The sequence below is a fragment of the Gymnoscopelus microlampas genome, assembly GCF_963454915.1.
Source record: "Gymnoscopelus microlampas genome assembly, chromosome: 14".
NCBI classification, from domain to species: Eukaryota; Metazoa; Chordata; class Actinopteri; order Myctophiformes; family Myctophidae; genus Gymnoscopelus; species Gymnoscopelus microlampas.
The window spans coordinates 18,174,699-18,198,908 of NC_139951.1; the positions used below are offsets into that span (position 1 = coordinate 18,174,699).

The 24,210-nt window shown below is 41.0% G+C and overlaps 1 protein-coding gene across 1 annotated transcript; it reads right to left on the reverse strand.

Moving 5' to 3' along the window:
- Positions 1-66: 66 nt before the first annotated feature.
- Positions 67-22,507, reverse strand: LOC311061019 (methionine synthase-like). Its single transcript, XM_084079489.1, has 33 exons — positions 22,341-22,507; positions 20,233-20,444; positions 17,986-18,075; positions 17,741-17,810; positions 17,347-17,439; positions 17,125-17,231; positions 16,933-16,992; positions 16,748-16,842; positions 16,104-16,204; positions 15,582-15,643; positions 14,786-14,853; positions 14,422-14,501; positions 13,841-13,953; positions 13,619-13,759; positions 13,041-13,226; positions 12,312-12,491; positions 11,496-11,612; positions 10,929-11,069; positions 10,567-10,656; positions 9,632-9,784; positions 9,043-9,150; positions 8,759-8,859; positions 8,553-8,620; positions 8,204-8,324; positions 7,988-8,069; positions 7,595-7,693; positions 6,996-7,071; positions 6,363-6,518; positions 5,303-5,502; positions 4,605-4,805; positions 4,128-4,323; positions 2,632-2,744; positions 67-2,198 (listed from the first exon to the last, which is right to left on the reverse strand). Exons 1-33 carry the CDS (start codon positions 22,375-22,377, stop codon positions 2,103-2,105), a joined length of 3,813 nt encoding a protein of 1,270 aa, XP_083935615.1. The 5' UTR covers positions 22,378-22,507; the 3' UTR covers positions 67-2,102.
- Between the last annotated feature and the right edge of the window lie 1,703 nt (positions 22,508-24,210).

Consider the following 24,210-nt stretch of genomic DNA (forward strand, 5'->3'; position numbering starts at 1 on the left):
AGCCGAATACATTGCACAATTATTTATTTTAACAAAACATTTGACAGTCAGTGAATGAAATGTTGATCCCATCATAAATAAAAAAAACATTCAAGAAGTAAATAACTGCACGTTGGGGGCTTGTGAAGTCATTTGTTGTAGCAGATCTACAAGCTCACAATGCGTTGAACTGCTGCTATTTTTGCCCTTTTCATTTGTTGTAAAGTTGACAGTTTTGGATGTGTTTCTCGTTTATCTGAGATTGATGATTTACCGTAAGATGTATCACATGAGAACCAGAGTGTGAATAAAACTGAATACAACTTGGCACTTAAATTTCTGGATAAAAGCATCTACAACTCCACAGAAATGTATATATACACTATAAACAAGTGCTCAGCAATGGCAACAAATCAATCAGTGAATGTATCAGGCACATCTCTAGCCAAGACCATGACTGCTATGTTGTTCAACTTGAACATTAGATGAAAAAAATACAATTAAAGAAATGTTACATTAATGTGCCTGCTGGCGTTACAAACTAAACATTTTCATATGACCTACAAACTTATGCAGAACGCAATCTGATTTTTTTTTCATAATCTATATATGAGCATGTGCAATTTATTTTATCTTCAAAAATGCATTTAAAATAGGGCTTACAGTAGTGGTTAAGAGTTAACGGAAAAGGGCTACCCCCACACTGGCCAGTTACAGTACCAAAACCAATAAATAATTGTATAGTTTAGTTATTTTGGGGCCATTCTCTTAACCATTTACTGTACTTGATCGCACGACTATCTACAAGCTCATAACGCATTACATCGCAAGCTTGTAGATCTCCTGTTTTAGATATTTTTGAATTAAATTTGTTCTTTGAAAGATTTTGGCAAGTTCAGAAAATTAGCCCAAAATGGGTATGCCACGGTTAATGTGGTTAACTAAACTATTATAAAACATCAAATCAGTCTACATTTCCCAAAAGGAAATGCATTTATTTAATTCAGTCTGACCAGAAGCAGGATAAAATACAACATGACAGGCCAAAAGGGGCCATATCAAAAGCAGAGGCATGGATTCTAAATAATAAGGGACAGAGTCCACAGAAAGCCTTTTGAGCTGCCAGCACCTTTCCGCCATGCTTTTCTATGGTAAAGAAAGACACACTGTTGCTCTCCTCTTCCTAGCACTGTGCTTCATATTTCAGTGCTCTTGCGATTTTTTTTGCAGAGCGCTCTGGGCATCTCAAGCAGAAAATTGTTCCGCTTTTAGGAGAGAAGCACCGCTCATCACTGTCACTTTCCTATGCAGAGGGTTGGAGAGAAATGCCCACAATCATTGAGCAGAGGCGTCTCGTTCTGTGCATGTGTAGTCTCTGGACATGCTACGTTTTCTAGCTGCATCCATATTTGATTCACAATTTGCTATCAATTTCAATTTTCACAGCACATTCATTGCTTGTGCTCTTGCTCTGCAACATGCAGAATTCAGAAAAGAAAAGGAATAGTAGATCAAAAGAAGTGTGCATGTGAGTACATGCACAAGTAGGCAATTATAGTAGTAGTAGCAGCATAAGAAATGAGGAGATATCTCCTCTATAATATCTACTCTAGCAGACACGAGTAAGGCTCTGCGCCTTACATTTGTTCATTGTGAGGTAACCTGAGGTACCAGGACAGGCGTGTTCACAGTAAACGTAGAACTCAGCTTAATGTTGTTTTTTGTTTTGTTTTTTTAACCATTGAAAATGTATTTTGTCTGTCATCTCTGGCAGTTTGCATTTTCATACAGGCACCCAGACAAGGCATAGACTGTTTTTGCAGTCATGGTAAGATCGTGTCTTTGGCATCTGGAATGTTGGGAATGTTCTCTCTTCTTGTATTGAAGTGCAGGGATGTACTGCAGTTGAGTCCGGTTGTTGGCTCAACGTTTCGCAATGTTGTGTCCGCCAGGGGTCAGGTCCATTTGGTTCCATTTGTACACTCTCAGAGTTAAATAAGCACTGAGGATTTTACAGTGTAGATTGGGGTCCAAGACATCAATAAAAAAAACTGCATCAAATGGAGGCCTAATGCATATCAACCTGGTGGTCCTTAAAATGAAAATGGTTGAGAATCTCTGGGCTACTCGTCAGACTCAGCATCATATCCCAGAATGGGCCCCAGCCATCTCTCCACTTCTGATACAGTCATCTCCTTACGCTCTGCATAATCCTCCACCTGGATGGAGGACAACAGAATACAGCGACATGAGTTGTAGGTGGAGACCAGTAGAGAAGCATGATGACAGGAAGCCATTAGAGATAAGGGTTCCCTTCCTGTCCATTTACCTTGAGTAATGAACAAAGTTTCATATCATCACTGTTGAGTAGAAAACTTGTATAATTACTATTATTTAGTAACAAGTTCTTGTTAATAAGTTTCATTGGTTAAATATTTACAAAATCCAGACAGCTTTAACTACTTTCAACCTGGTGTTTCTATATTGGTCATATAGTTAAGGCGGGAAAAAATATATCTATCTGTGTGACACTGCCATACAACAAAGTATTAAACAGGGCATTCGATTCAATGCAATGTAGAGATACAAGGTTTCTGCCTGACAGCGATATGTTACATCACTAAAGTAAGTCATGAGGAGCTGTTCAGTGACCTGTTCTTTAGTGATCTTTCCCACAGCGAAATAGGAGGACTGGGGGTTGGAGAAGCAGAGTCCAGAGACTGAGGCAGCTGGAGTCATGGCAAGAGACTCTGTCAGACTAATACCTGAAGGAACACATACACACAAATCATATGCATATGAGCGTACATACAGCACATTTAAAAAGCTATCCTATGACTGGCTGTTTGTCAAGAGGAAAACTGAACAAAACATCACATCAGTAACAACAAAGAAGCCAAAAGTTTAAAATAAAAATCCATGTCCTTATACAATGAAAGCAATTAAAAAAGGTAGGGTAAGTGATATTTCTTTGTTAAAATAAGTGGTCAATAGCTCTATATTCTGATCGGAATACCTATTTTATCCAATCAGGCGAGAGAACTTGCACAGAATACATATTAAACAAGTGAAATTGGAAGTGATGGCAAATGAGCTGACAAAATTGGAACTGGAACACTATGCATTTTAAGCTGATAAATGGGTACCCTTTCCTGATTGGTTGACATTTTTCCACCCACCTGAAATTAAATGTTCTGTTTATTAAAGAGATGGGGAGACCCCTGCTACTGAACTGCTACTGTGCATCTCAGACCTCATGTGGCAAACTCTACAGCAATGATTACAATCAGAATATAATACTTTAACTTTTTAAGAAAAAATCTTTTGTTTTAACCAAAAGATATCACTTACCCCACCTTTAAGCAATCCTAACAAACTTTACAGCCATGCCTAGCCTTAGAAATAAGGAACAAGTGTAATTAATTTGTTAAACTAATTGGTTTTACTAATAGGACAAGTGTTTAAAAAGATCACCATTTCCATTTGACAAAGGAGACAGACGAGTAGAGAGTGTTTACTACAATTGGGCAGGGACAAAGTCAAAGCCAGTCATTTTGATGAGCTGAAATACAGCTTTTTAGGAAATACTTACTTGAACACTGCAGATTTAAGTACACAGTTGCTCCTTAGATTAACTTTTTGTTTTCAAATATGCTTTGTATGGTTCTGTTTTTTGAAGATGCACCATTATCAGTCCTCATGAGGGGATATTAAGGGTAGGCAATTTTCAATCTGATGGCGGTTATTTGCAGGAATAAATTATTTTCCCTCTATAGGCACAAGTTCCTGTTGCATTCTGTTGCAACAGCTCTGAAGACATCCTGAATGTTGACCTTATCCCCAAACTCAATTTCCCGATGTTCCAGCAGAATGCCCTGCAGTCTCGGCCCAATGACGAACACCCCACCCACCCAGAACAAAGCCCTCCCCCTAGTGTAATTAATTTGTTAAACTAATTGGTTTTACTAATAGGACAAGTGTTTAAAAAGATCACCATTTCCATTTGACAAAGGAGACAGACGAGTAGAGAGTGTTTACTACAATTGGGCAGGGACAAAGTCAAAGCCAGACATTTTGATGAGCTGAAATACAGCTTTTTAGGAAATAGGCCTTTGGTGGCTCTTAAAAGTGAAAGGCTGTGTACCTACCCGTCTTTTCGTGTATGCTGGCTAGGTCCCACATGGTGGTCTTCTCCGTGTGGTCAGGCTGGCTAGGGTAGCCTGCAGCGGGCCTGATGCCCTGGTAGCGGATTTTGTGGAGGTCTGCGGCTTCTAGAAGTCCCTCCTCGGTGCTGTAGCCCCAAAGATCCCTACGAATGCGGGCGTGGAGCTCCTCTGCAAAGGCCTGGAGAGAGACAGAAGGCCGTCAATGGGTGAACAGAAGAGAGTGGAAGCAGAGTGCATAGAGACTAAGGGAAGTGGAGTGAGTTGTTCAGGAAAGTCTTGGAACATGAATCTATTGAGTATGCTCCCTTGATTGCTTTGTGGAATGTGGATGTTTGCTTAGCTCCAATGTGTATCCCCACTACTTCTGTCACAATTGTCCTATATGGACAGTGTCTGCGACTGGGGATAGCTTGTAAGTGTATCAGTGTTTAGTGAATGTGCCCATAATGTGGTCCATACCTCAGCCAAGCGGTCAGCCAGGGCTTTGACCATAATGCTGTTGTAGTCATCTCCCTGAGCTTCAAACGTCTTACTTATCTCCTCGGCTCCGAAAATGCCCACAGCGAACACACCCATATAGTCTGACACGCCGCTGTCTCTGGGAGCCACAAAATCAGACAGACACATGTAGGGTTCCGAGCTGGCACTGTCCTTTTCTGCCTGTAACGCACACACACACACACACACACACACACACACACACACACACACACACACACACACACACACACACACACACACACACACACACACACACACACACACACACACACACACACACACACACACACACACACACACACACACACACACAAATCAGTATAGGAATGCTGTAACCACCTTTGTCAAATGGAGGTGTGCTAACCACTTTCATTATAGATTTGAAAGATTTCCAAAAACATCATTTTTTTTTAAATAGCAAAAGTAGCCAACCTACTTGATCGTCTATCTTCGTTATAAGTTATTATGCGAAAAAGTATACAGGGATTAATAGCGTGCATATATAATCAGGTTCAGTGATGTCAACCGACCTTCAGTTTCATTCTAAAGCTTTACTCTTGGGATACTCGATGAGTAGGATACAAAACATATAATCATATCCTTATAATGCGTTTGTACATGTTCTGCCCATTCTCTAAAGCTTCATATAACCTCACCTGTTGCCGTAGGCCATGGAATGTGGCTATGGGCTCGGTGTCACTGTGTGGCGCTACATCATTAGCATAAACATGTATGTCGTCGTCGGCACTCTGAGCAGGCCAGAACCCCACTAAGCCCCGCCCCTGGAGACCTCGGCTGTCAATCAAAAAGTTGAGCAGCCGCTGGGCATTGTCAAACACTTTCCTGGCCTCCGCACCTGCATCATTCAAAAGAAAGACTTTCCATCATAATGATTTCTTGGAATATTAGCTGCATAAGGGGTTTTATTTTAGTATGCAAAGATTGTGTTCTCTCATCTACAGCAGGGATCAAATTGAATGTTTCTAAAGATAGCAATGGAGGGTCCGATTACACTTTGAAATCTGTTGGGCTGTACACATGAATTTTGCATCACATTGTACAAATTGAACAAAAACCCTGGCAAAAAATATCAAAGTTAACATTGATCTACTGCCCTGTAAATAAACCTGTACCACATTTTACCCTAGGAGAGATGGAGACAGAAATAAATGTTCCCCATCCACTACTGTAAGGGTGTGTTATTTAGGGTATGTTCACACTGTCCACCTTTTATGAAGAAAAAGCACTATTGCCTACAAAATACAATAAATAAATAAAAAGGGTGAGGGGGGATCGCATGACTGTCGGAAACAGAGTTCCATGTTACTCTATGGAAAGTACTTGAATATTGATAAAGACGTGAAATTACTAAAGATTGAGCAACTGGCCTTAAAATGTATAGTAATGTATATATTTTAGAGACAAGCTGGTAGAGACAGTCAATGAGTGTTTCTGTTTGTCCTTGCCGGCTGTCAACTCTCCTGCGGGGCACGGCTGCTGATGTGCTCCGGCAGTGGAGCTGACACTAGACTACAACTCGCTTATTTATGGAGAATCAGCGATTTGTAACAAAAAAAATGCTAAAACTAACTTGTTATCTTGTTTCCACCAGTTGTTTTCATTCAAAGTATATACAAAAGTTTCCTCAAAATACAGCAAAAGTCAGTTAACATGGGCATAGTGAGCAACAAAACCAGGGAAAAAACATCCACATACCCACTGTCTTGTCCTTGAAAATCTTGGGGTATCCTCTGTTGGGGTACTTTCCCCTTAGCTGCCAGACATCAAAGAATGGCTTCCAGTCGATGAAGTCCACCAGACTACGCAGGTCGTATGACTTGAACACATGGGTACCCAGGAACTGAGGACGCACTGAAAGAGAGAGAGACATACACACACACACACACACACACACACACACATAAACTGTAATATCCTGAGTGTTAAAGCTGCAATCTGAGCATGTTCTCCCCGTGTTCCCTCGGGTAGAGATACCCTCACAAAAACATGCAGTAATCCTGGTCACTATACTGCCTCCCCCTGGCCAGCCGGGGCGCCTGATGGAGGGGAAAGGAACTGGTTGGAATAACGTGTTCCTTCCATGCGCTACGTCCAACCAGGGAAACTCTCCCCTGTCAGGTGATAAGAAGGTCAGTTGGCTCTCATGCATTGAAGGAGGCATGAGCTCGGCCCTGGCCTCCCTAGGTTGGCAGAGGGAAGGTAGTGCCCAGGATTACATAGACAATTGGCACTGGGTGTAAAAAATGGTATGGATCTGTAAGATTTTTGTCCTTCCAGGAATTAGCTTTCTATGGAGACCCTTAAGGAACATTTAGGAAAAACATTTACCTGGTCTGGGTACTGAGAGCCAGTCTATATGCAGACCCTTCTCTCTGGCCTGGGACAAGGACAGGTACCGACGATCCTGAAGGGGACAAATAGGGAAGAAGTTAAGAGAACAATACTACGGTTTCGGTGCTACTTTGTCTCGCATCAGCATACTAATCCGATAACACTAAAAACACCTCAATTCACCCTTTGTCAAGTCCCGTGGTCCTACCACTCTTCGCCCCCATTGGTTGCCGTTGCTTGAATGGACAAAAAGCCTCTCTCCATCCACTACCATTTTGTTGTTGCCTCACATTGATATTTAATATATTCAATTCTTATTTTAAACTTGGTTAGTTACTGTGCATTATGTGGATTTTTCTTCCAAAAACTGGATATTAAAAAAAGAAATTTGAGTCATCAAATAGGAGTCATCAGTGATGTCACAACTCGGTGTCATCAGGCAGACATGCTTCAGACTCGTGGGGCACTTGAACCGTGCCGTTGTCATGTTAAGGCGCAATTTATACACACTTTATAAATAAATTCAACCTTCAGGCTCCCTGGCAGCTTTATTCTAGGTCTGTCATAAAGAGTGAGCTGCCAGCAATCTTCAATACCTTTAGTGAGTCATAGTGCTCATGTCTGATGTCTTCATACTCTTCAGTCACCTCCTCAAAGTACTCGTCCCTCACGTTCTCGTCCAAGAGCTGGGAGCACTGGTATATGCATACAGTAGTGGCAAGGAGCAGACAGAGACACAATGGTCAGTAGCAGAACTACAGTACAGCGGTTAACACAATGAAGTAAGAGTGCGGCCTCTAGCTAAATGTGGGTAAATTGTGTATGTGTATTGATGAACAAAACTAAGAACTAAAACTAACTATTTAAAAACTCAGTTTACTGTTTATTTTCATGTGGATCTGAAACCAATTCGCAGGTGATGGAAACAAGCCAAATGATTTATTCTTTTTTAATGTGATGACTTGTAGTGTACCGCTCAATCAGCTTACCACCACTACACTCCTGGAAGCATCGAGAACGTGAACGGCAGGAGAACTGTAGCGAGGGGCAATCTTCACCGCTGTGTGGGTCCTACACAACACAAAATCAAAGACAATACAACACAAACACTGTAAGTACTGTATGAAAACTATGATATGACAAGTTGCAAATATATTCATGACTGAATGTATGTGAGTGTATGAGTACTGTATCTGTAGACTTACTTGGATGTGGTGGCTCCCCCTATAAGCAGTGGAGTCTTCACGCCTAGTCTCTCCATCTCTTTGGCTACGTAGATCATCTCTTCCAGAGAGGGGGTGATGAGACCAGAGAGACCAATAATGTCTGGAGGAACACGTCACATGACCACAGAGAACCTCTCCTTAGCCAAATTACTTTTCCCAGACAATTTCTAATGGCCGTGAGTGATGCTCACAACACGTCATGGTGACGCGTTGTGAGCTCGCAGACTGGCTATTTTCAGTCAGTGTTGAGCGACACTGTCAAATTCAAAGTCTTTATTGCACCTGTAATGACAATACAGACTGAATTGAAAAGGTTGTATGAACTTACCGGCTTTGTGCTCTATGGCTGCTCTCAGTATCTTATCACACGGTACCATCACACCCAGATCTATCACCCTGAAAGACATTGAACACCCAGATATATCACTCTGAAAGACATGGAACACCCAAATATATCACTCCGAAAGACATGGAACACCCAGATCTATCACTCTGAAAGACGTTGAACATCCAGAAAGACATAAAATCCTTTACCTGAAGTTGTTGCAGCCCAGTACCACGCCTACGATGTTCTTTCCAATGTCGTGGACGTCTCCTTTCACTGTCGCCAATACAATGGTGCCCCGGTAGGGATCCTGTAGTGGGCGGACAGAATATAAAGTTGAACGCTGAAGCCTGATTTATTTTCCGTCGTGCAAAAGTGTCGCTTGCTGACAGAGGCATTTACGTACCATCTAGGCTCTAGAATAGATGATACTGACTATCAGCGTATTCCATTTGGATCAGTTGATTGATAACATAACTCGCTGCCGACTAACCATTTCCTCTATCGTCCCTGATGCCTCCATCATCTGTTGTCTCTCCTTCTCCATGAAGGGGATCAGATAGCCCACAGCCTTCTTCATCACACGAGCCGACTTGATCACCTGCAAAGACACACATGCATAATATACATGACACAAGTGCAAATGCACATTCATAATGCATGCATGTGAGGCGCAACGTATACAATTATTATTTGAAGGAGTTGGAGAAAACACATTCAGGCACTAACGTGTGTTTTTTTTCTCTGTTTCCCTGTTTACAAGCGTTTCAGAAATCTTTCAGGCTTTGGAAAATGACAGGTAATCTGAAATTACATTTCACAAGTATTGGACTGGGTCGTTTACTATGCCAGTTTGTAAGGAAACATCAGTTTTTTACATTGCAAAGCCAGAAGGACACAGATACTATACACACACAGACACACAAAGACAATAGACACCTTTAACCACACGTACCCCATGTGGTTGATCTCTATTCTGGGATTGTGAAAATAGGCAAACATTCAGTGAAAATATCTACCACAAATTGATTGCCCAAGCTGTGTGCCATGGTAAAACTAATTTGTACAACTTGAGTGTGTACCTGTGGGAGGAACATCTTGCCAGATCCAAACAGATCTCCAACCACCTTCATGCCATTCATCAACGGACCCTCGATGATGTGGAGGGGCCGCGGGTAACGGTCCATCTGAGATCGACACTCTTCTGTATCCCCCACCACGTACTTCTCTATACCCTGAACACACACAAATAGATGAGGACAGGAAGTGAGGCTCTATGGATAGCTGTGTGTGGGTCCGGATCCATCCCTCCATCCAACACTTGGTCCCAAACAACATCTTGAAAACTACTGGCTGGACTGAGTTGCTGTACAGTACACCTTCATGATCCCCAGGGCCAAAGAGATCAACACTTGTAATCCCTATCCGAGTGGATCAGATTTGGATTGTGTTAAATATGTGATTTGATATAAGTGATCCCAATCCTGTTTTTTTTGCTTTTGAGCTATCCAAAATAAAAATATGACCACTCGGTGGGGATTAAAAGTTTTGAACTCTTGGGCCCAGTGGATCAAAATCTATTGATATTGGTGACCCAGTTTGGACAATAATTGCACCCCATGGCCTTTCCTCTAGTGCCACACTTTCCACTTGCAAGATATCTAAAAAATCTACTATTTCCATGAATATTGCTGAGCACAATCAAGCTCCCTGGAGAATGATCCCTAATGATTGGCTACTACTGATGTTTTTTTCCTATCACATACAGAGACCAGTTTCTAGTTTCTGCCTTTTAGGTGTGATCCACTATGAGGTCGCTACAATCTAATAAATCTGCTATAGACAAGAGGGTAGGAAGGAAGAAATTATGGAGCAAACGAGCAACACATAAAAAAAAAATCGGAAATGCATAACAAACACATAATCAGAAATAATGTTTTTAAAGGCAAACAGACATATACAGATAGTTTATTAGTGGTAAGCACACGCTGTGTGGTCGGTTGACAGGGTGTCTTACTTTGATGAGAGCATACTCCAGTCTGTCTTCCACTGTTCCCCCTCTCCACTCGTCTGTCTGAACCACCTTCTTCCCTCCTCTGGCATGGTTCTGTAGACAACAACAGGAAGAGTCTTTTGGGTTACAAGGATTTGGTGGTTTCTGCACATTAACCCTGGCGTCCCTATTTTGGATTCCAATTTTTTATTCACAAAGCATCACAATGCAACGTATTGGATATTTTCACTATTCGCTGTACAATGAAATATATAATGCAGTGGTTGAGATCTTTCAAGTGTGCAAGTGTTTGATCTATGAATATTGTAACAACAGATGTGCAGTATTTTACAAACGTGTGTGTGTGTGTGGGTGTGTGTGTGTACCTGTGCGTAAACCAGCAGTTTCTCGGTAGCGTCAACATCCCTGTTCCAGATGAGGTTCTCACACATGAGCAGCAGTTCTTTATCGATGTCGTCATACACAGGCAGGTTCCCCGCATTCACTATGCCCATGTCCATGCCATCCTGGGGGCAAAGGTGAGAGTGGGCAAGAGCATAGCTTATCAACCTTTTAGGTTTGGAATGAATACACAGATTGTTCCGTGTTTTGTTAATTCCCTCTCTTTTCTTGTCATGCAATTTGTATTGTCCTGCTAATAAAATGCATTTGAATTTGAGAAAGAGAGATACACAGAGAGAGAGAGAAGAGAGAGAGAGCTTGCTTCCACTATGCTTCCGGTGTATGCCTTCCTTCAAAAGTAATATAGTACATGTTGCCTTTCTCCATTAGTGTACGTTTGGCTCTGATTCTAGCACTCTAGCACCATGCTTAACCCACTATTATAAAGGAGAAAAAAAAATAAGGAAAACATGTACGGTGGTGGCTTTACTTGTGTTACTATGTGTGTTGGTGGTGTATGGACTAGTGAATGTGTGTGATAGTGTGTGTACCTTGATTGCGTGATATAAAAATGCTCCATGCATGGCTTCTCTGATGGCCTCCATCCCTCTGAAGGAGAATGACAAGTTGGACAGACCACCACTTACTCTGGCTCCCGGTAAGGTCTCCTACACAGACACACAATGTATACATGATACACAAGCATGCCATAGAACCAAGGTTTTCATACCTCTTGCCTTGAGGCAAGTGTCAAGTGTGCCGTGGAATTTGAGGCCACCAATACATTGATCGATTTTGCAGTGGGGGACACATTGGCATGGGCACGCAGTGATGCCTTCAAAAACGTCAAGTTATCCTTCAAAAACGTTCAAATTATCCATTGGAGAGCCCTCATTTGCATAAAAGGTTACCGGATTAGCCGGTATGCTGACTGGCTCGAACGTCATCTGGCTACATGTGCAATGAGTTTTCGGCTATCAACTGACAGCTGGCATAAGCTGAGGGGAAAAAAATGTTATCTATGTGGATCACTTTCTTTTGAATCTCTCTGTAGTTTGTTATCCCACTAAAATATTTAAAACCACTGCTACAGAGGACTACCATCCAGTCTTTGTCATCCAATCATGACAGGGGTCATTTATGTATCTAGCTGACACAACCTCTATACTTCTTGAATGCACTAATCAATCACAAATCAAATAGGCCTACAAACACACATGGCTCAATAGGTGTGTGTTTTTCTTTTTCTCTTTATTAGGGAGCCCCATTAGCTTCCACAAAGTGGTCGCTAGTCTTCCTGGGGTCCACACAAAAATTAATGCAATAAAAACAGACAATAGTTAGTGTGTAATGTGTATGCACACTACCTTAATAAGCCTGGTGGCACGGATGAAGTTGATGGCATAATCACAGTGTTCTTCCATGCCCGTGCCGATGGTGAGGATGTTGGGGTCAAAGATGATGTCGTTGGGGTCAAACCCCACTTCGTCCACCAGCAGGTTGTAGGCTCGAGTACAGATCTGGACCTTATGTTCTGTGTCTGTTGCCTGCAGAATATTGGAAAAAGAAGAGAGCTTGTGTGTGAATGCTATAACAAGACTAAGAGCCAAAAAGCCCCTCTGGCAGCCCCTAGCAGCCGTGCAGCTCCAAGTTTCATGGCTATGCGCCCATTAGATTTTGAGCTATGTTGTGGGCAAGTGGACATTTTGGCCTACAGGTGGCACTAGAGGAAATGCCATAGTAAGTAGCCATGTGGCGCATAGGTCAGGAGCCTATCTCCTGTTTCTGTAGCGTGAGGTGGCTTGAAATACAAATACGTTCCCCGGCCATGATGTACATGTACACCCCCTGGACATGATGCTAGTAATTCTGCACTGCTTCCAGTGGGAATGTAAAACTCAAATGTAAGATTTTTCTTCCCTGAACCTGGTGCGCATTGTGCACACATCCATCTGTACCTGTGTGTGTGTGTGTGTGTGTGTGTGTGTGTGTGTGTGTGTGTGTGTGTGTGTGTGTGTGTGTGTGTGTGTGTGTGTGTGTGAGTGAGAGTGTGAGTGTGAACCTGTGTGTGTGTGTATGCTTGTGCGGCTACTGACCTGTCCCTCTTCGTCAAAGGCCATGACCACCACAGCAGCCCCGTAGCGCCTCACAGTTCTAGCCCTGTTCAGAAACTCCTCTTCACCTTCCTTCAGGCTGATGCTGTTAACAATACACTTCCCCTGGCAGCACTGCAGCCCCGCCTCAATCACCGAGAAGTTGGAGGAGTCGATGCACAGAGGAACCTGGAGAGGAGTCCACGACAAGAGAGCCATTATTCAAACGATTACTTTTTTCATTAATCAAATAATCATGTGTTGTTTTTAGTTTTTTTTCCAACAATTCGATTTACCACTTAATGCCTATTTTATACTAAACATTTGAAAATAGCTGAGCTACAAGCTCAGAACATGTCGATGCGACACTTTGTGATGTTGTAGTTCGAATATTTTCACTACAAAACTTTTATTTAGTGACATGCCCAAAATATGGATCCATTACCATTTGATTATATTAAATTATGGAATATTTGTATAATCGATGAATCGATTTGATTAGCTGCTGCACCGCTAAGCTCAATTGTCTAATATTCCAAAGAAGATTCTCAGTTGAAAAGTGAAAAATCCACCCGTCTCACCTTGGCTATGTCAGGTTCAGAGCCAATGTAGTTACAAAAGCGAGCCATGGCTGTGGGACCCTCCAGCATCCCTTCATCCATGTTAATGTCTAGAACCTGGGCTCCCATCTCCACCTGGGCCTTAGCTATACTCAATGCCTCCTGAAGGGGAGAGGAGAGGAGATTAGCTAAACTCTGCTTAGGCAACACTGAAACATTCAAACGACAGAAAATCAGACTCACTTCGTAGTTTCCTGCCATTATCAGTTTTTCAAACTTCCGTGACCCCGCCACGTTACAGCGCTCTCCGATGTTGACAAAGTTAGTGTAGGGCCCGATCCTGAACGGCTCCAGCCCTAATAAATAATCAGGGAGTTTAAATTAAGTTATTGTAGGCACCGAACAGGTTATAATAAAGGACATTTGAGACACTCTAATGACTCAGACTTTACACAGACTTGTTTTTTTTATAAGAGAGGCACGGTTTCCTTTTCCAATAAGATTTGTAGTAAGTAGTAAAATACATAAATAAACATAAAATAATAAAGTAAATAGTAAATAAAATACACTCGCAAACAACCCATGATTATATAATTATGTTGTCCTAAAAACGAAGATCTCCCAGGCTGGTTCATCTAGATTAGAGTATTTTAATCTTGATTTATTCTAATTTTACTCTATTCTATTATAATATTTTATGGTTTTATGCTACACTGCAAAGCTGGTACACAGTAACATCTGGAAAGCTCATCTAAGTCTGAAAGTGTAAAAATGGACCATGAGAGTTAAATGAACACTTTTTTACTATTAAGAGGCTCTGATACCTGCTAGCAGCATGTAGTCCCGAAAAATTTCAGCAGGGGGCACTCTAGGCTGGCACTGCTTGACTGCCTCAGCCAAGGCCCTGGAAAGACAAATGTATGAGAGAGTGAGTGTGAGAGAACAAAAACAGGAAAACAAGTTTTAAAAATGTGTTTATAAAAACGTGTTTTCAAAGTGCATTTAAAGAACAGTGATAGTACATTTATAAAACTTGTGTGAACTAGGATTGTAACAAAGCTTATATAAATGAAAGCCTATTGTCAGTTCTCTCCCTATGCCATTTAAGAATGCATATGAGGACCATATGTAATAGCAAAGACAGTAAATTACAATAATACAGTACGAACAAACAATAACGCTAATGACCTGATGTGAGCTGGTGTGGTACCACAGCAGCCTCCCACTATATTCACAAGACCATCCATTGCAAACTCCTACAGATAAACAGAGACATTAACACAAGTCAGCCCAACAGTTGCTCCAGAACAGTGTCAACTAGGGTTCAGCCTACAGGAAGGTTATCAATATGTTGATATGTGGGATGAGGATCACAAATCGATTCTATCCCAGAATAAATTCCAAAGTTATTGAGAATCGGAAATCAATAAGGTTTTGGCTTAGCAATTCTCTTATCGATTCTAGCGGGACGATACGTGATGGCACATACATATGTTGTCCTAAAAAAGCTTTTAACTTCTGTTGAATTGCATGCCAACTACCGGTAAAAAGAAGGAGCATGAATTTAATAGCTTGCATTCGCATATTGCTTCAATGTTGTGCATCAGTTGTGGCCAACATGCTCTACCATTGATTGTCTGTGGAAATTAAATGAAAGTGAGAGTGCCCCAGATTAGCACAAATTTGCCAACAACTACCAATAATAGACAAGGATCAATAGTGGGATCGATTAGGAATCGGATTGATGATAAGCAGGATCGATAAGGGGATTAAAATCCATAAAAATGAACGATCCCCATCCCTATTGATGACTAATGAAAGGCCAATACAGATGTACATTTCATTTACACATTTTATCTGACAGAGGTGAAATAATGTCTATGTTGACACTTAGCATTGTTTGTCTGTTTACACCACTAGATGTGTGCATGCGTGCGTGCGTGCGTCAGTATATGTGTATGTCCATTCCATGCTCCATACATACCCTCAAATTAGAGGCGGTCACATCTGGAGTCTCGTCATACTCTCCAAACGTGTTTGGGAGTCCTAAAACAAACATAACCCGGGAATCTCATTACCAGACAAGTGCTTATTTCAAGCCCTTTTTGTCACAGGATGTTTTGCTTTTATTTCATGTTCAGGGACAGTGCACATTGTTGCTATGGCAACTAGATGCCAAGCCCAGCTGAGGTTTACATACTGCAAATATGGTAGCCGAAGGTCTTCCTTCATAAAGTAGCCTGATACTAATCTAGCATCACCACCATGGCAACCTTTTTGCTTTGGTTTCAGCCAATCCAATCACTGTTCCACAACACTTAAGACGGTGTCTAAGATCTAACAAAAATCAGCAGGTACATGATATCCAGTGCCGAACCCCTATTTTCAAAAAACTTAAAAAAATAGCCGATCTACAAGTAGATCTGCCATTTCTGAAAGGCAACAACCGGCATTAAGCTTATCAAGCTAACAACAGGCATTAGGCTTACTCCATGTGTGGGTTTACCTGCATTAGGATAACAGATAATGAGAGCTGTGGTGCTCTTCCCAATGGCCTCTATAAAGGGCCTCATCTCTGTCGCCCCCAGTGCACAGTTCAGACCAATACTGAAACAAAGACATACAGTTATGATCAATACCAAACTGTTACTGCTCTCATTTATCAATACACGGAAACAGATGTTACAAAAACCCTTTGGTAACAGATGTACAAAATGATGAGGAAAATAAAAATAACAAGACTAAAAGGAAAATTCAAGTACACACTTTACATTACAAGACCACCAGTAAAATGCATTTCAGGCAAAGAAGAAGGGTGTGGGCAAAACTATTTGAAAATATTTGAAAACTATTTGAAAATCTGTCTAGTTTGTGCACAGGTAAAGTGGAAAAGAATAGATAAGCAATGGTATTGAAATGCACTCCTGTCAATATAGTGACTTGACATGAATCTAATTGACCACAACCACACGCCCTGTGTTTCATTAACAAAAAAAAGTGTTACAGAGTTCGGTCTGGTTAAACCGGTAGCAGTAAAAATAGTGTTCATGTATGGGATGAACCGATCATACCTGATAAGCTACATAATTAGATTATACTAATACTACAGTATGCAAACAATGAAACATAATGCCTCCTGAAGCAACTCACCATAGTGGCTTAGCGTGGGATACACTGACCACAAAAGCCTCCCCCGTCTGCCCCGAAAGAGTACGTCCACTCCTGTCCACAATAGTTCCTGAGATCTGGAGGAACAGATCAACCACAAACCTTCATACGACTATTTGGAACCGATTTATTCTAGATATATCGCATATACATAACATTGTACATACAAATATTGGTCTTGGCTCGTAGTTCTTTTCAAAAAGGTTGCTGATGGCAAACAGGGCTGCCTGTAAAATAAAAGCAAAACAAGATTAATATGTTGATACAAACTCATTATATGGATGTTGAACATTACATAAAAACTCCTAGTAGACACATTTTGGTGCGATAAAGCAGTCGGGTGAGGCAAGATACAGTACCTTAGCATTGGCAGTGTCAAAGATGGTCTCCACCAATAGAATGTCTGCTCCTCCGTCTAATAAGCCTCTGGCTTGCTCCGTGTAGGCCTCTGCCAGCTCATTGAATGCTGGGGAGGACACACGCACGCACGTTACAATTAATATACTTTATATACACATGACCAGTTATTAGTGTGGATTTCATTTTATTTTTATGTGGGGGGGGGGAAATGATTCTCTTACTGATGTTCCTGAAGTCGGGTCTATCCACAGAGGGCGACACCGAGAGAGTTTTGTTGGTCGGACCCATTGCCCCTGCCACGTAACGTTTACAGCCTGGTGACGAAACAGGTCATGTGTTACTGATAGAGAGGGGATTTCCCCTGCCTGTTGAGGGATTTCTGACATTTCACTATTTATTTGCTTGGGAATTATCTATTAATCCAGAGCACTGGGTTGTTGTTTTTTTCCTACATCTATTATCAGAATACTGTCATACTGACCCATGACACGGTGACACTAACCCATGGCACTGTGACACTGTCCCATGTTATCATTAAAGCAAACCATAAGAGCTGTCCTGTCCAGTGTCTGTGTCTGTGTGAACCGACTACCATAGCCCCCAAACCCAGCTGACCTGTCTTTTTGCTGACATCATCTGCCGCTCGCCTGGCAATTTCTGCTGATGTTCGGTTGAGGCGATATGCCTGCAAGTCACAGAGATATACAGTGAAATTCAACATCAAAAACAGACAATTACTTACAAAATGTATGAATGTCTTCTTAAGCGCAGTTGTGGTTTGTGACTGATGGAGTAAGCTTTTATAAAACTTCCCTTAAATTATCTTGTTTATTATGACAGTACAGTGACATAGTTCTTACCATGTGCTCCAGTCCATAGTCGGCCTGAGCGATGCTGGTGCTACTAAATGTATTGGTCTCTATAATGTCGGCACCAGCAAGCAGGTACTCCTGTGGACAAGCACAGAGGAATGAAGGAATGAACAGGGTTTCCCTCTTGGGGTGCAACGGTTAATCAACTCAACGATTTAATCCATTGTAAAAATAATATTCAATCATCTTTCTTTTTTTTCAACACTGAGGTACTGTAGGGCTTAAGTGGTTCATCAGACTAGTTGATTTAGTTCATTATACAAATGAGTATTTTTTTTTAATTTCAATTCGTTGATCATTATTTGATTGATTGAAAAAGTAATCTATAGCATAATCATTAGGAAAATAATTGAGTTGCAGGCAGCCCTACTGTACATACATACATTAAAGTGTGTCTGTATCCAGTGGTGTGTTCTAGGTTTTTTCGGAGGGATACGATAATCATTCCCTGCACGACATGCGTGTGGTCGTGGAGATTCAATGGAAGAAATGGTTAGTAGAGGGCTACACTTGGCTACGAAAATGTTCTGCAGGTCACACTACATATATAGCGTAACACGGTAGAACACACCACTGTCTGTATCATGGCAGCACCGTCTACTGTAAAACAAACTCACAAAATGTACACTGATAAATGCTTTCTCTGTTGTTATAATTATCTCCCCCATTAATAAGTGATTTCATATCCATATGAATGCACACAACTCAAACACATTTCCTCACAGTTGTCATGTCTGTCTGTCTCACTGTGTGTCAACTGCACAGTACAAAGGAATTCACAGGATTATTCACACTGCACTAGTCCCATTCACAACGGGGCATTCGCTCCCCCTAAAAGTACAACACACACTTTTCGCTATCTTGCTGTCTCTGTCATTCTCATTCAACAACAAGATAGTCCTAAACAAACAGACGGCAATGAAGATTTGGTTGCTGTGTGAAAGATCCTTGAAATTGGAATCTAATAATGAGGTTTGCGGAGGCCTTTGAATCGCCTCTCATATTTCTTTGGTACCTGTGGCAAGATGCAATGCTGTATACGTAGTTCACCACTAAACCTATAAAATTGCACTGCACCCACATGCTACACGTGCTCTCTAACAACGTGGCTATCGACTGTGCCAGTGGGTGTGCCGACTTGATTTTGCATTTGAAGAATTTTTTATGAAGAATTTGCACGCACCATTAATCTATCAGTAAAGTGAGTTAAGTGTGCCAATCCTTAGACGACTGCTGTGGGTATTACATATCAGAGAGGTTGCTTTACTTGAGAGATAAATATAGCTTGGTTAAGTTAGCTTGTATATTAAGAGTCAAGAGAGTACAGTAGGTCAAGAGTTGAGATCACTGTGTAGAATATTTGGCACTGAATGCCTGGAAAGTTCCATTCCAAGAAGTCAATGACAGAATCCCCCCCCCCCAAGTAGACTGTTGTACGTTTAAAGGTAAGGCAACACATAAGGGACAACTTCAGATATTTACATACTAGTCCATATAAAGAAAACAATATCAGTTGCTTTTTAAAAGTAATTATATAGAAATGAATGAATCAATGAAAATGAGAAACATTCTCTAGATCTGTTGAAAAAGCAGAATCATGACGTGGAGAAGTTGATACTAGCTGTACATATTGAAGGCAATTGTTGTAAATAATGTTTGCGTATATACTGTCTTCCATTAAAAACCAGATACCTTTGCAATTCTTCCACTCCTGACATCACAAAACCTTATTTTCTGGATGATGACGTTAGGCAGGGCAGATTTCTTTTTTACCTCATTATTTGAACTTACAGCGCTTACAATAATCTGTTCCCCTGCCTTTAAAAGGCTTTCTTGGTGATAGCATTCTGTACATGAGGTGTAGTAAATGTTGTGTATAGAGTTGTATATTTTGTTTATTATTGATGGTGTTTCTTTTTGAGTGAGATGTCTTTAATCCTGTTGCATCTACAGTACTTTCCCCCCCTGTAACTGTATCTTAAGCTGTTGTGCTGCCTTTGGTGCTAAAGTTATCTTATCTCAGTGCGGGCTGGCAGTGGCTCAGGAGGTACAGCGGCCGCATGTTCTTGTTCAGGTCGATCCCGGGCTCCCCCAGAGTTAGTGTCGAAGTGTCCTTGAGCAAGACACCTTGCATGATTTCCTCCGCCATCGGTGTATGAATGTGTGTGAATGGGTGAATGTAATGCACATTGTAAAGCGCCTTGGATGAAGGCGCTATATAAATGCACCATTTACCTTGTGTATGTGGTAAATGATATCTGGCTGGGTGATGCTCAGCACATCATTGTTTCCCTTCAGCAGGTGAGAGTGGTCTTTGAACTCTTTCCCCTTAAAGTGCTCCTCTTCCAGTCTGTGCTGCTGGATCATAGTTCCCATGCCTCCATCCAGCACCATGATCCGTTGCTGGAGCACCGCTCGCAGCTCAACCTCCAGGGGACACCGCATTCCTGGGAAGATAATATGATTAAAAACATTATCACATCATGACAGGTAGTAATGGTATAATGTTTTATTGTGTGTCCTGCAAAAATCTAGGTGATTACAGACATTATTGACTGCCACTTTCTTTTTCCTGAAGGGTTGACCTTCCAGAAAGGGATGTTGTTTTTGTTTAGTTTTTTTGCAGCTCACAAATTCAACTCCCCGGTCTTTACATTGCTATATGATGCAATGGTATGTGGTATCTTGGAAACTAAATTGAAGTTCAAAACATGCATTTTATTTATGCATTAGTCTGGTGATAACCTGACTCCGTCAAATGGAAGAAGCTTGCGACACACATTTTGTTGGTGATGCCAGTTTAGTGATTCAGTGCGAGTCGGGGGTATAGTGAAATTAAGTAAGGAATACACAGTCAAAAGTACAAGAATAGAATAGTAATAATAAGAGAGCATTATTCAGTAACCAAAGAGTAGGAAAGCACTTCAGGTGAATTCAGTGGAAATGAAATTATCATAAACAAACACTTTGTCAAGGTTGTCGGGGGCAAACATTTCACTATCACTCACTATAACAGAGCTCTGTTGTGTTAACCAGCTATGTCAATGGCTACACTTATGTACATTATTTAAAAAGGTACTCTACATCAGTGGTTCTCAACCTTTTCAGGCCATGACCCCCCAAAATAATCAGATTTTAACTGAGGATCCCCCACCCTGACAAGCACTTAAAATGTAGGAGTTGAGACATTACATTTTCAGTTTCACAGATAAATATTGTGAAAATAGCCGATCTACAAGCTCTTTCTTACATTATTTGAAAATTTGGCCAATGTTTACCCAGTATTTATTGTATAGTTTGTGGTTTACTTTTGATGCAGTAATGGTGAGACACTCTCAGAGTTAAATTATCATTGATTTTACACTATGAATTGGGGTCCCAGAGATAGAAATGCCATTAAATGGGGGTCCGTAGCCTATAATGCATGTCAAACTGGGGGTCCTTAAATTACAATGATTGAGAATCACTGCTAGAGCCGTAAAAATCTTCTCTTATGGGGGTCCCTGGCTTATTTTTTCAAATGGGGGTCCGCGGGCTAATAAGTGTCAATTTGGGGGTCCTTGACATTAAAAAGTTTGAGAACCACTGGTCTATGGATGACAGGACCAGAGCTACTCTACATTGTATGTAGCCTTGGATCAAGACTATCATAGATGTATTTTATCGACATTTTTCGTACAGTAGATACGAAAGTAAAAAGTCAGACTCGATAAAATACATCTATGATATAGTCTTGATCCCAGGCTATTATATGGATCCCTAAACCGTTACTGAAAAAGAATACACGTGGCTAAAGGTTTTACCTCATATAGGTTTTATGTCCTCAATATGTTTAATGCTTTGATTTCTAGATCTTTGTTGTGTGTGTGATGTTTTTATGCAAATGTATATTGTAGCACTTTGAGATGTATTCAAAAAAGTGCATTATAATTGAGTTTATTATTATTATGGCTGTGGGTCTGCTGCATGGGTGAGCAATATATGGTCAGATTGACAGTGACAGCCAGGACTTGCATAAGTAAACAAATGTTGAGCTAGAAAGTAGCAGTGGTGGAAAAGGTACTCACATTTTTTACTTGAGTAAAAGTATCAATTCCGCAATGTATAAATACTCTGTTACAAGTAAAAGTATAGAAGTAAAGTACTTAAAGTAGAAAGTACTCATTATGCAGAATGTCCCATTTCACAAGTTGAATGTATAAAATGTAAAGTAAAACAAAAAAAATACCTCAAAATTGCACTTAAGTACAGTACTTGAGTAAATGTACTTGGTTCCTTTCCACCACTGGCTAGAGAAAGCTAACAGCCAGGCTACCGAGGAGTTATTCGTTGTTTTTTTTAACCTGTTTCTGATGAGTATTCGTGAGCTGTTGGGGCCATTCTGTGCAGAAGTATCCGTCCCCAAGCTGACCTCACGCCCACTCTGGTCCAGTGTCTGGAGATCAACCCAGTCCAGATGAGAAAGGAAATGTTTTCACTGGAGTCTCAACTTTTACACCGGGGTTTTGTTGCTTTTACTAGTACCGCACGACTGCGCGAAGTGCGCATGCGCCAGCGCTTGATTGAATGAATGGTCACTGGTAACGTGACTCAGGGTGCCCAATGGGAGAGTGGGTGTTGTTTGTTGGGTGCTGCTGTCATAGAGTTGTGGGTGCTGCTGGGTGCTGTAGTAAACTGTGTCAAAAACGTGACTGCTGCCACCCTCACGTTGTGGTCGCTGTGCCATCATGCTCCTCCTGCCATCTGACATCTTATCCATCCTGCTTCTTCTGTGATCTCCATCTACATACGTCACATGCTCATTGGAGTGATATTCAACCTTTTTCATTTCACTGACCCCCAGTTTAGGCCCGTCCATATATAATATATATATAATATATATGTGTGTGTGTGTGTGTGTGTGTGTGTGTGTGTGTGTGTGTGTGTGTGTGTGTGTGTGTGTGTGTGTGTGTTTTATGTTTTATGTTTTATATTCGTTTATCACTGGAACCCCAATCTACAAATCACCAGTGTTAATTTAACTATGATGACAGTGTACAAATGGAAACAGATGGACCCATATATAACGGTCCATTTGGTTCCATTTATACACTCTCAGAGTTACTGATCCAAAAGTGTCCATTTGGTTCCTAACTATCAATCATTTAGCTGGTGACCCCCTGGAACCCCCTGAAGGACCCTTGGCCCCCAAGGAATGAAGATACATTTTCAAATTAATGATACATTTTCAAATGAATGAAGATGCATTTTCAAATGAATGAAGAGACATTTTCAAATGAAGATACATGAAGAATGAAGATACATTTTCAAATGTCTTAGATATTTTCAAATATCTCTGTTACATTTTTAGGCCGTCTGGCGAACCAAGAAAAAGTGCCTAGAAAATTAATTTGGTTCCCACGCCTGGGCACTCCTTTTTAATGCATTTTTTTTGCATAGACAATACCCTTGTGGACTTTGGGTTAAAAGTTCTCCGTAAAATATCCTGCCACTTTTTGTCACAGCCACAAATGTATATTAACATGAATTACAAGAAACAAAAATCTTATGACACTGGTTTTGCTTATGGGATTTCTTGATATTAATTTTGACAGCACAAAATCTCTCTCAAACTGTTATTTATATGCGTATTTAACATATGAGACGATGACCGGCGGAGTCTATCCGGTAGGTAACTAAAAGAGACTGAAAGAGTCTCCTACTGAGCCACCAACCGGTCATCGAATTATTGGCTTAGGAATGTGACAAAAACAAAACAATCTCCATGAATTCAAGGCTTCATGGGGTGTGTAATTGATAGAAAATAAGTCATTTTATATGTCAACATGTTGTATATCCCCAGCTTTCTTCGAAAGCTATATTGACCTGACCTATATCCACTTTTTTATGCTGGTTTATTAAAAATAGATCATGTAGGTCAGTAGAGTAGGCCTGGGCCATAAGCACTATTTACATCACAAATGCAGATATCTCCTTCCATAACAGTTTACATTGCACAAGATTATGACCTGCACCTGCTAAATATTAGTCTCGCTTTTAGTCTCGCTACTATCCTGTCGGCAGACGACAGAATAGTATTTCAGGCGGAAAGTCAAATTCCAGAATAGTGACAACAGTGAGGCTTAGCTTCAGTTTATCTATGATTTATTGTCGAGAGATAGAAATATTCATAATTAGGCCAGTGGAAAGCATGGTACTGTAAATGCAGACCCC